This window comes from Pipistrellus kuhlii, unplaced genomic scaffold, assembly GCF_014108245.1.
Source record: "Pipistrellus kuhlii isolate mPipKuh1 unplaced genomic scaffold, mPipKuh1.p scaffold_m20_p_5, whole genome shotgun sequence".
Taxonomy (NCBI): domain Eukaryota; kingdom Metazoa; phylum Chordata; class Mammalia; order Chiroptera; family Vespertilionidae; genus Pipistrellus; species Pipistrellus kuhlii.
Window position 1 is genome coordinate 62,586,691 of NW_023425551.1, and position 12,479 is coordinate 62,599,169.

At 39.4% G+C, this 12,479-nt stretch overlaps 1 protein-coding gene across 3 annotated transcripts in view; it reads right to left on the bottom strand.

Moving 5' to 3' along the window:
- PRIM2 (DNA primase subunit 2) overlaps window positions 1-12,479 on the bottom strand; it is a 278,619-nt gene that overhangs the window by 30,164 nt on the left and 235,976 nt on the right. For 2 of the 3 annotated variants that reach the window (XM_036414771.2, XM_045572854.1), the window contains exons 11-12: window positions 7,210-7,336; window positions 1,564-1,646 (exon numbers count right to left, since the gene is read on the bottom strand). In XM_036414771.2, the coding sequence (XP_036270664.1) occupies window positions 1,564-1,646; window positions 7,210-7,336 (210 nt within the window). Of the gene's footprint in view, window positions 1-1,436; window positions 1,486-1,563; window positions 1,647-7,209; window positions 7,337-12,479 lie in introns of all 3 variants that reach the window. The other variant, XM_045572855.1, reaches the window with a different exon arrangement.

A 12,479-nucleotide genomic window follows, 5' to 3' on the forward strand; every position in this document is an offset into this window, starting at 1 on the left:
TATGTCATTCACCTCACTTCATCTTATCAGGTAGACATTTTATCAGCTCACATCATCACAAGAAGAAGGGTGAGTATAGTACAGTAAGATATTTTGGAAGAGAGAAAGAATCCACATTCACTTAACCTTTATTGCAGTATATTGTTATAATTACTCTATATTATTAGGTGTTATTGTTAACTAGAGGCCCGTTGCAGGAAGATTCCTGCAATAGGGCTTCCTGCTGCAGTGGCTGCCCTGCCTGCTTTCCTCCCTTCTCCCAGCTACTCCTGCTTCCCTCCCTTCTCCCCCGTCCCGCTTGCTTGCTTGCTTCTCTGCAGCTTTGCTCCCTTCTGCAGTGCTTGGCTTCTTTCTATGCTGTCTTAAGTCTTCACTCTGGCCTGGATATGCAAAATAACTGCCATCTTAGTTGGGTTAATTTGCATACTCGCCCTGATGGGCTGGTAGGAGTAGCAAAGGTGTAGTTACTTTGTATTTTTCTCTTTTATTAGGTAGGATTTCCCACTGGGCCTAATCTTATAAATTAAACTCTTTTGTAGGTAGGTATGTATAGGAAAAACCATAGTATTTACTGTAGGGTTTGATACTAACTGCGATTTCAGGCATCCACTGGGAGTCTTGGAACATATCCCCTATGGGGAATGGGGGACTGCTGGACCCCTAACACTTGGCAAGCTTCCCTCCAGACTCTGGCTCTGATCCTCCTTTGCATCCCCCAACAGCACATGAGCATTGTCTTGTGCAGTGTACAGGAAACCTCTGAGATTTGAACTGAACTAACCTGAACTTTGGACACAACAGAAGCAGGAGCATTTTAGACTAATTACTTTCTTCCAGTAGAAATCTGTGTGGAAGGACACATGTTGTAGGTGTTCTAGCTCTAAACTGAGAAAGCAGAAGCTCTTCTTGAACTCCTTCAAAATCCAAGTCAACTAAAAAGGACACTATAGACAGTAATCTTTGCAGTGTCACTAGTTTTTAAAAGTATATTTACTAAAAGGTATACTCCTAAATAGTTGGTTTTATATTGAAGCATTTTTAAAACTCTAAATTGTTTACATCGAGACAATGTGTTTCATAGACCTAATGAACTATCATCAGAATTGGAGATTTATCATAGCAACAGTGATGTTTATCAGAACAGTTAGCCAGCACACACTGCATCATCATCTGCTCTCACCTACATGTGGCATAGCAAACAATTTCCAAAATGAAATAAGATGTCATCAATTTTCAGCTTCATTAATAAGCTTCAATGCATTCCTCTAAAAACTGTTTCAATGCCCTCAATTGTGATAGCAAGACATATTAAGAGAGAAAAAAAGGTTTCCAGCTTCCTTATTACCAAGAAACATGAAAATGCAGCCTAGCAGACGAAAGAACCAGAATTTCCAAGCACTCTACACCAGAAAAGTCAAGGCTTTAGCTTAACTCACCTGGAAGGCAGGCTATCTGCGTGCGGCCTGACGGTGGTACACAGCATCGCTGCAAGGACGTTAAATGAAACTGAGAGGAACTGTCTGGCACCTCATTACCGAAGAGGCAGGGCAGACTCTGACCTACCTGGCTTATCCCTCCAGGAGAGATCTTGTACGACTGCAACTTCTGCTTCAGCAGCTCGGGATCACTGTGACGGAATGGGCACCCTGACAACAAAAAACAGGCCAGCACATCAACAAGGTTATTTACGTGGGACTTAGTACAGAGCCACACTCGAGAGACTGCCTAAGCTGCCCATAATTGGCTAACAGCTTATTAATAAAAAAGTTAATTGCCCATGAGTGCAACTGCGTTCCTCTCTTTATCTAAATGACGGCTTCGCTGTACGGTTATCAGGGTACCACAGGCTCAAGAGTTACATAAAGCACTGCAGCATTCTCCGGCTCAGTTGCTCATTCACTGGGAAGAAACAGTTTTAATTGTGCTACTGGCTAATAAGCAGAGATAATCACAAAGTAGCTATAAAATAGTTTATCTAAAAACTTTATATTAGCACACATTTTTTCTAAAGAATTACTTAAAAGACATACTATCGGAGGAAGATAGTGTAGACTAGGGGTGTTGAACTCAATCAGAGAAGGGGCCAAAATCTAAAATCCAGCCTAAATCGCGGGCCGAATGGTTTACTGAACAGTCATAAACTGTCATTGTGATGGAAACGCAGCGGAGTGCAGTGATGACAGCGCGGTGCGGGCCACATTGCAAGGCCTGGCGGGACGGATTTGGCCCACGGGCCTTGTGTTTGACACATGTGGTGTAGACAAAAAGAAAAATGTCCAAATGCTAAGAAATATAAAAGTTTTCAGATGTAAATTCCATACCCATTTCCCATTGTGTAGAAACAATATAAATTTAGATGAATCATGAATGGGAATGAGATGCATAAATAAGGAACTGTCTCACAGAAAAACAAATTATAGTAGATACATGACATCTCTAGACTATTTCACGGGAATAATAAAGTTGGACTACTAAACATATTTGTCTAAACAAAAACACAAAAGAATTGAAATGTAAAAGCTGTATTAGACCAAAATCTAGAAAATTTTAGATATTTTAGTAAGAAACTGCAATGACAGGCCAAAATACTTAATTTGACATTTAATATAGGATGCCAGATAGTTTTTCAGTCAGAGATATGATAGATCTATAAGTTAGAGACAATTATGCATTTTTAACAATAGGAAATTGATTGGGACAAAAATAATGGAAAGGAGTCTACAGATATGTTTCCCAAAAATCTTACCTCCAAATAAAAACACCCATGATAACACTATGGACTCCTACTAATTATGAAATTTACAAAATACATAGTATATATTTTATTCAGTTTAAAATCATAGTTATTTTTAGTACAAGGAAATGTCTTGAGAAGCTGTGTAGCACAGAGATGAAAGTTTGGATCTGAGTTTAACAGTTACAAGCTAGGAGACTTAGGCAAATTTTGTATCTTTATGTTGACTCAGCTTCACTGTCTGTCAAGTGAGGGAAATACTCACTGAGCTCGTGTGGGAACAGACTATAAAGCTCTTATCTTACATGCTCCTGGTACATAGTAAACACACAAAAAATCTGATAATGAACTTATGAAGAATGACAATGAGAAAGACATGAGGGTGCATGTGGAATTTTTGGTTTAGTCCATAATTTAATTACCGGACACCAAAAGAAAACATTAACTGAATTTCCCAAAGTATTATACATCTGAAATAATAGCTGTACCTGTATGAAAGGTCAGAAAGGGCAAAGCCAAGCAGAAACTAAAGATTGCCAAAATATTAAATATCACATAAAAGTCTTTAAGAGTTATGTTCACTATAAGAAGAAAACAGAGGAACCAGATTACTAGAGAAGCTGATCTATGATAATAAAAGCATAATATGCTAATTAGACCAGGTTTTCTTCCAGACAAAGAAGCTGGGGCTGTCCGGGTCCCGGGTGCCACAGGGAAGCTGGTGCCCAGCAGCTGGGGGGAGGAAGGCCTACTGTTGCACAAATTTCGTGCATCGGGCCTCTGGAGTTACTATAGCAGAGAACAGAAGTAAAACAGAGCTCAGCGTCTCCTACTTTGTTTCTATCTTCCACATCAGAGAGAATGATATTTACAATTGGAAAGAGTTGCACTAATGAGATAACTAAAGAAGAAGTGAATTCCTAAACAACTAACTCTGACTTCAGCTAAGTGTTTGACAAAGCTTTTGTGGAAGAGATCGATAAACATCATCCAGAATACAGTTACACCTACATGGATTCATAACTGGTTGAACAATCCTTCCAGGCAGTGCCACTTAATGAAATAATGTGAACCTAGGGGACTAGTTAGCTTTGGAAGTAACAAAAAAAATAAAAGGACAGGGACTTCTGGTTTCCAGTATAGCATGTAAGGAGCTTAGAAGTTGCCTCTCCATCCAAATAAGTAAAAAGCTGAACTGAAAAATCAGAAGCTGTTCTTGGATCCATTTGAGAAGCGAGTCACTGGGCAAATCACTGTCCTCAAAACTGGAGAGAGAAGGAGACACAGAGAATCTCAACTTACCAAGCAGAAATCCCTGTGGGAACTAAACACTGGGGTAGGAAAACTGAATCTAGACAGATTGCTCGAGTCTCCATGTGGTCAATTCTAAGGGTTAAAAACTCAAGGAGACCCACTCATGGGGGAAGAGCACACTTTTCTAAGTTTAACATCCAGGAGCTCTACCAGAACTTCACAGTGAATAAGAGAGAGAATCCCCACATCCCCCTAGCAGTGGGAGAGGAAAAGTAACCATTTTGAAAGAGCTATCTGTTCTTCTTAACAAGGCCTGCCTACAGGAAACACTATTTTATCAGAGCCTAAAATGCTGGGGGCTTTAACAAAGTCTAACCTACCTGGAGGGGTGGGGGGGATACCCAATTCCAACAACTACATCCAACAACAGCTGATGACACATTCTTCTCAGCTCACACATAACAAAGCGCTCTGGTGAGGGATGCTAGCAGCGGGGAAAGCTATGCAAGTGCTGGGTAGGAGCTATCTGGGAACTCTGTACAGTCTGCTCAGTTTTGCTCTGAACCTAAAACTAGTCTTAAAAAAAAAAAAAAAGGAAGTTTCTTAATTTTAACAAAAGGACAGATAAATGTGCCTATAAATCATATGAAATCATTGAGTGTTTGCTAAGTATAATATTTTTAACTGGTAGTTCAAAACAAACAGAATGGAATAAATAAAACCCAATTTATCAGGAGTAAGAAATATAAAATCCTGCATTTAAACTAATAAAAGTAAACAAAATGTGTAACAAATGCTAGGATCTAGAAATTGACAGAAGAATCCCTGGGAGGAGTTTTTCTTGGCCAAGCTCCATGTAAATCGCCTGCCTGTTGTGGCGGCCAGGCAAAGCTCGAGGCTTTTTCAACAGGAGTATCTGGCCAATGGTTTTCAAAGTTCAGAAAACATAACAGTCATCCAGGGAACTTGTAAATACATCTGAGTTTATATATCTGAAGGTAGAGAATACGCCTTTCTAAAAGGTATGTTAAGTGATTGACGAGCGGTAAGACTCACTGGCTGTGTGCACTGCACTACCAGCACTGCTGCCTCTTCACCCATGAAATATATGAACACACAAGCATTTTTAAATGCTCCGTACACATGCAACATCTTTCTTAAAATTCTCTCTGTGATTATAGGTCTTTAATAACCTAAATGTGTATCTTTTTAAAGAGTTTCATTTAAGGTGCTAAAACAAAATATGTTTTGACATATACATTGCAGTAAACTTTGGTAGTCTAGAATATTTACTAATATGGACTGTTAAACCATTCTCTGATATACCTGACAAATGGGAAGCTTTTTAAGGTATGCTCAGAGAACTATTTTAGAAAAAAATATTTTGAACTCAGCAATCTATAGAAAATATTGGGTTGGCAGCTAAGTAATTGCAGGTTTCACACAACAAAAATTCAGTTGAATTTTTAGGTTTGCAGACATAGTACAAATGTAAAACACATTTTGTTATTTGATAGTTGGCTATTCAGCTGTTAATCAGTAAAAAAAGTTTTTTGATCTGTTTTGTAGTTTTCGTTTGGCGTTCGTTGAAAAATGGAAAATCAAAAGGAACATTTTCATCATATTTTGCTTTTTTATTTCCGCAAAGGGAAAAACGCATTGCAAGCTCATAAAAAGTTATGTGCTGTTTATGGTGACGAAGCCTTAAAAGAACGGCAGTGTCAAAATTGGTTTGCCAAATTTCGTTCTGGTGATTTTTCACTCAAAGATGAAAAACGCTCTGGTCGTCCAGTTGAAGTTGATGACGCCCTAATCAAAGCAATAATCAATTCGGACTGTCACAGTACAACACGTGAGATTGCAGAGAAGCTTCATGTATCACATACATGCATTGAAAATGACTTAAAACAACTTGGCTATGTTCAAAAACTCGATACATGGGTTCCTCACGAACTGAAAGAATCACAGTTAACGCAACGCATTAGCAGCTGTGATTTGCTAAAGAAACATAATGAAAATGATCCATTTTTAAAACGACTGATAACTGGCGATGAAAAATGGGTTGTTTACAACAATATCAAATGGAAAAGATCGTGGAGCAGGCCAGGTGAACCAACTCAAACAACATCAAAAGCTGATATTCATCAAAAGAAGGTTTTGTTATCAGTTTGGTGGGATTACAAAGGAATTGTCTACTTTGAACTCTTACCACCCAACCGAACGATCAATTCTGATGTCTACATTGAACAACTAACGAAATTAAACAATGCAGTTGAAGAAAAGCGGCCCGAATTGACAAATCGAAAAGGTGTTGTATTCCATCATGACAATGCAAGGCCACACATATCTTTGGTCACTCGGCAAAAATTAATGGAGCTTGGTTGGGATGTTTTGCCACATCCACCATATAGTCCTGACCTTGCACCATCTGATTACTTTTTGTTTCGATCTTTACAAAACTCCTTGAATGGTAAAAATTTCAATAATGATGATGATGTCAAATCGTACCTGATTCAGTTTTTTGCTAATAAAAACCAGAAGTTTTTTGAACGTGGGATTATGATGCTGCCTGAAAGATGGCAAAAGGTCATTGATCAAAATGGGCAATACATTACAGAATAAAGTTATTCAGTTCTATGAAAAAATTGTCTTTGATTTTCTTTAAAAAATCCGCAATTACTTAGTTGCCGACCCAATAGTTTAACACAGATTTTTTTATTTTTTAACCTACAACTCAAATTGATAGATGCTTGCTACTGTGACTTGCTCAATTCCTCACTTAATCTGTGTTTGTTAATCAGATGATAGTAATGATAATAAAACACGTTTTTCCTTGATAGTCTTATGAAAATAGTGAATTTACTATTCTAAACTTTGAGGCATTCCATCTTCAAAGAGCTCTGAAGAACTTGTGTCAGGGTGCTAAGACTTGCAGAATGAGAGACACAGACAGATAGGCAGACAGACACGAGCAGGCGAGGGGGAAATTGAGAACAAAAGAGCCCGGTCCAGCAGCTGCGTGACGTTCTCTTGCCTGACCTAGTTCGGTGACAAGGCAAACAGACAGAAGAGTAATGGGGCTCCGGCTTGACACTGATGACTGGCATCCGCTGTAAACTGGTTCCTGTCAGTGATGCAAAACGCCATCACACTGTTTCAGCGTTTCCCACTGAGCTCCTGGGTTTCTGTACTTTGCAAGCATGTCAAGTGGAAGCACTTACCATGATAATCCCCTTGGCCTGGCGGATTGTTTAGAATAATCTTCAGGCAACTGAAAGGTGTATAGTCTGTCCTCTTGCCTTCCTTTCCGAAGCTGTGACGGATATTGTAAGAGTAGCCTTTATCAAACTGGTTGGAGGAAAAAGAAAGGAGAGACAAAAGTAAGCCAGTATTGTAGAAGTAGTGTCAGCAATCTGGCTAGGACCAAAGAGCAGAGAGGGATATTTCATAAAACAAATTCAGCATTCATGGGCAGATGTACATTCAGATTGCACACATCATTTGGGTCCCTTATGATACAAATAAAAGTGTCTATGTTTTTGAGAATTACATGTATTAGGAGTTTTTTTCTTTTATTGTTGAGTAGTTTTCTTATTAATGGATACCTGAGCTACTCTAGTTTGGGGCTATTATCAATAAAGCTGCCATGAGCATTCTGACAGATGATCTTGTGGACATGTATTTTGACTTCTCTTGGATAAATACCTAGGAGTGGAATTGTTGCCAACTGTTTTTCCAGAGTTGCTGTATACCCCACCAGCTATGCATGTAAGTTCCAAATTCCCCCCCAAAATATGGTGTTTCTTTTAGTTAAAATGCTTTCCTAAGAAATGGGTAGTGATATTTCCTTTTACATTTCCGTTATGACTAATACTGCTGGGTACTATTTCATAGGTCTTTCTTGGTTAGTGATATGCCTTTTTTTATTAAGTGTCTATTCAAATATTTTGCCCATTTAAAAAAACAAAACAGGATTGTCTTCTTTTAATTATTCCATTGTAAAAATTCTTCACATTTTCTGGACTCAAGCCCTTTGTTAGATACAGCAAACCTTGAAGTGGTCAGGTTCCAGATCACTGCAATAAAGAGTACATAGCAGTAAAGGCTCTCTTAATTTTTTTGCCGGTGAGGGTCTTATCTTCAGTTTGTAATAAATAGAAAATCTATGAAGTGCAATAAAGTGAGGTATACCTACATAGGTATTACAAATATTTTCACAGTGTATGGCTTGTCTATTTATCTTCTTGGTATGGCCTAAGTGACCATTACGACCGATCACTATGATGCACACTGACTATCTGGGGGCAGATGCTTAACACAGGAGCTGCCCCCTGGCGGTCAGTGTGGTCCCACAGCCAACTTCCCCTGGCTGGCCAATCTCCCACAGGGTACAGACACATCTTTACAAATGTATATTTTCTTTATTTAAAGGGCAAGTTTGTACTTTAATTTTAGGTAGCTAAGGGATATAAAGTGTTTTTCCTGCATCTGCTGGTTCTCAAGTGCCTTTAGGTCAAAATAATCCCTATGCCAAAGTAGCGTATTTTGGGATGGCTTATTCTCTAGTACCCTTCAGCCCCATGGGATAAGCGCCATTTCCAACACCATGTGTTGAAGACACTTTCCCTTCCTTACTAAATCACTTCGGTACACTTGTCAAACTTGCCCATAAATGTGTGGGTCTGTTTTTGGATGCTGTATTGTACCAGGGATCTACATGTCTGTCCTTCTGTCAGTGCCACACTGTCTTTTTTGTTTGTTCATTTTAGAGGAAAGGAGAGAGAGCGGGGAGGGGAGGGGAGGGGACAGGAGAGGGGAGAGGAGAGGAGAGAGGAGAGAGGAGAAAGGGGGGAGAGAGAGTGAGAGAGAGAGAGAGAGAGAGAGAGAGAGAGAGAGAGAGAGAGAGAGAGAGAGAGAGAGAGATCATTATGAGAGAGAAACACCAATCTGTTGCCTCCGCAGACTCTCTGAACCAGAATCAAAGCCACAACTTGGGTGTGTACCCTGACTGGGAATCTACCTGCAACCTTTCTGTGTGCAGGACCATACTCCAGCCAACGGAGCCATGCAGCCAGGGCCCACACTGTCTTCATTACCAAGTCTTAGAGTTAAATCTCAAATTCAGATCATCTAAGACTGTTCGTCCTCCTGCTTTGTTCTTTTTCAAAATTGTTTGGGCTATTCGATGTCCTTGAATTTCCATATAAATTTCAGAATCAGCTTATTAATGTCTATTTTTTAAAAAGACTGCTGAAATTTCAATAATCAGTAGTTATGGCTTCACAACTACCTACCTGCCCATAGAAATCTACAACCAAGAAAACAAAGGCATTTCAACCTAAAAACAACTTTCAAAAAAGAAGACAAACTTTCAAACCAACATTAAATTTCACCGGAGAAAACAAGAACATTTAGAAGTTCTAGCAAGCATCTTTTACAAACAACTTCTGTTTGTTTTGTAAATCATAAACATTAGCTGTAGTCAATCACTTTGTGCAAACTTTTAGGTCTGACGTGAATTTAAATAGATACAAGATTTCTGTATGTTCATCAGAAAACACTGAGAGAACTTCTGGGTCAGCTATTCTGTTAAAGTAATGGAAAGCTACTCTCTGGAAAGGACACAAGGCTAAATTAGTATTTTTTTCACCTCCCTCTCCTTTCCAATTTATTTACCCACTGTCTGTGTGTATAGAAGCCTAAAGTTTGGACCTTACTGAGCTTTCAGACTATCTGCATATCAAGAACACAAGTAGTCCTCTGGTTTTCAGACAGGCTAACTTTTGTAACATTGCAGAGAGGGAGCATTTACTCTGAGATGTTTTTGAGAGAACACTTTCTAAGTGTCCCTACCCACAACTTAAAGGAACACCTCCAAGTAGTTATGTGGGAACTAAGAGAAGAGCACACATTGCCATTTTGGCTCCTCCATCCTACTCCTTTCAGTGACAGGCAATGTCAGCAAATCCGCTCTGGTCAGAAGGTGGATGAGTGGCAGTGTGTGACCTCCCAAATTAGTCCTGCCATCCCAGCTGTGGCACTGGCAAAGCACCATCTGTATGTCTGCCAAAGTCAGCGGTGAATTAGTTTTAAGGGCACGATGTTACCAATGGAACTCAAGAAAAGTGAGAAAGCAGGCACATCTGTTTGTTTTTCTCTTGTAAATCCATCTTTTGTCAGTCTAATTTATGGGCAGCAGCTGGAGAACTTGAGTAGAAAAACAGAGTATTTTCCTCCCTTTTGGTTTTGTCCAAAAAGAGCAGGACGTATGTTCTCCATCTTCACATCCTAATCATGGAGAACATTTTCAGTTCTAGAATGAGCAGATTTCCTTTCCCTCAAATTTCCCCGGGGGCAGGGTCTAGCTAAAATTTTTAAATAGTGATTAACCACTTGGTTAGAAAAGGAAATAGTGAAATGCCAAAACCCACCGAAAAAGTATTAAATAAAATGGTCGTATGTGATTAGATGAAATCATTGATTAAGCAGACCACTTTCATTGAAGCCAACAGATGAAAAGAAACATCAGCTGTGTATGAAAAAACTTGCCATATCGTCAGAGGAAAGTGGGGAGCTTTCTGTTCAGGATACCAGTGGCATGTGGGCCAGTGGCTGTCGTTTCTCTTCTTCATGTTTCTCTTCTTCTTACGCTATAAGACTATACCCCGCACACTCAGAAAACAGGTCTGAGGGCCATCTGTGACTGGGGGCTGTGTGATCGACATCATTCTAACTATATCTATTAGGTCAGACATTAAATAAAGACTATCATTTATAAATTCTTAATGCAGAATTTAGTGCACATGCAATACTGTTATTAACAATTAAAATAAAGTAACAGTGATGTTCCAATACTAATAGCTTACGGTTCTACAGATCCTTAGCAGTGACAAAGTGATGATTCTTAGACCCTTTACTACTTGTAAGGTAGAGTAGTTAGGTATTCCTATTTTATAAAAGAGGAAATTGAAGTTTCAAGAAGTTAAGTGAATAGTTATTTCAATTACTTAAGAATAAGTAATCCTAGTGGAAACGATGGAGTTAAAATCTTAGTCTTCTGCTTTTTTAGAAAATGCTATAATAGTATAGATGGGAAAAAATAAATAAATACAGGCAACTGTCAGTTACCCAAGGCAAACCTTCAACTGTAGGCTGCTTCCCTGCTGTCACTCAGCTCCTTCAGGGACAGGTGAAAGTCAGAGCAAACCACAGTAAGACAAAATGATTCTGAGCCCAGTGAAAACCAGGAAAAGCTGTCTACTCCCAAAAGAAATGGTAAGTCTAACAAACCACTGGCAGATCATTTATTTGGTTTCTAATTTATCATAATTTTAGAATCACAAAAAATGGCAAATTTGAAGTTACACATTTAAAATTAAAACAACTCCCACTAAACAGGGCTTGTGAATGCTTTCAAATTACTGGGCACACTGACTGGGTAGTCCTCCTCTATAACATTAGAGTTGGGGACATGGTCAGGAACTGAAGAACAAAGTCAGAGAAAAGAAAGTATAAAAAATGGAAAGAAAAGAATGCAGAACACACCATTGTTTATGTATTTAATCCTCACCCAAGGACATGGTTAGAGAGAGAGGAAGAGGGAGGAAGAGAGGGACATCAGTTGGTTGCCTTCCCTACACACACTCCCTGATTGGGGATCAAATCACAACCCAGGCATGTGCCCTAAGCAGGAATTCAACCAGCAGCCTTTCAGAATATGGCACAGTGCTCAACCAACCGAGCCGCTCCAGGAGGACCGATCGCTTTTTTAACTGGCAACAGTATCTGGGGCTTTAGCAAATTTAGCTTATCAGAATCATGAGTTAAGAGCTGGAACGGGCTTTAGACATCGTCTAGCGCAGCTGTTATTACATGGAAAGCAGGGGCTAACCCTAAGTTGCAACGTGAGTTGGGGAAGGAAGCCCTGTATTGCCTGCATCTAGCACTTCCATCCAGTCTGTAGCCCCAATGCTGAACACAAAGCCTAGCATACTGTAGCTGCTCACTAAACATTTACGAGGGTCAACAGTTAAGAATATTTTTTTGGCTGAAACCAGTTTGGCTCAGTGGGTAGAGCGTTAGCCTGCGGACTGAAGGGTCCCAAGTTCGATTCCGGTCAAGGGTATATACCTTGATTTCGGGCACATCCCCAGTGGGGGGTGTGCAAGAGGCAGCTGATTAATGATTCTCTCTCATCAATGTTTCTGACTCTATCCCTCTCTCTTCTTCTCTGTAAAAATCAATAAAATATATATATATATATATTTTAGAAGAATATTTTTTTTGTAGTATGGTCACTGGCTTGTCCCTACCAGAGGACTGAAAGCTAATCTTATATTTATCACTTTGTTAACTTTCACTGACAAGACATTTAGCAGATTCCTATCACTAAGCACCGTAATAACATATTACTTATATGGAGGCCTCAACAATTCAACCTGGGGGAAATGGGCTGGAAGAGTTGTGTAGGTCACTTTAATTGGCTATCTGT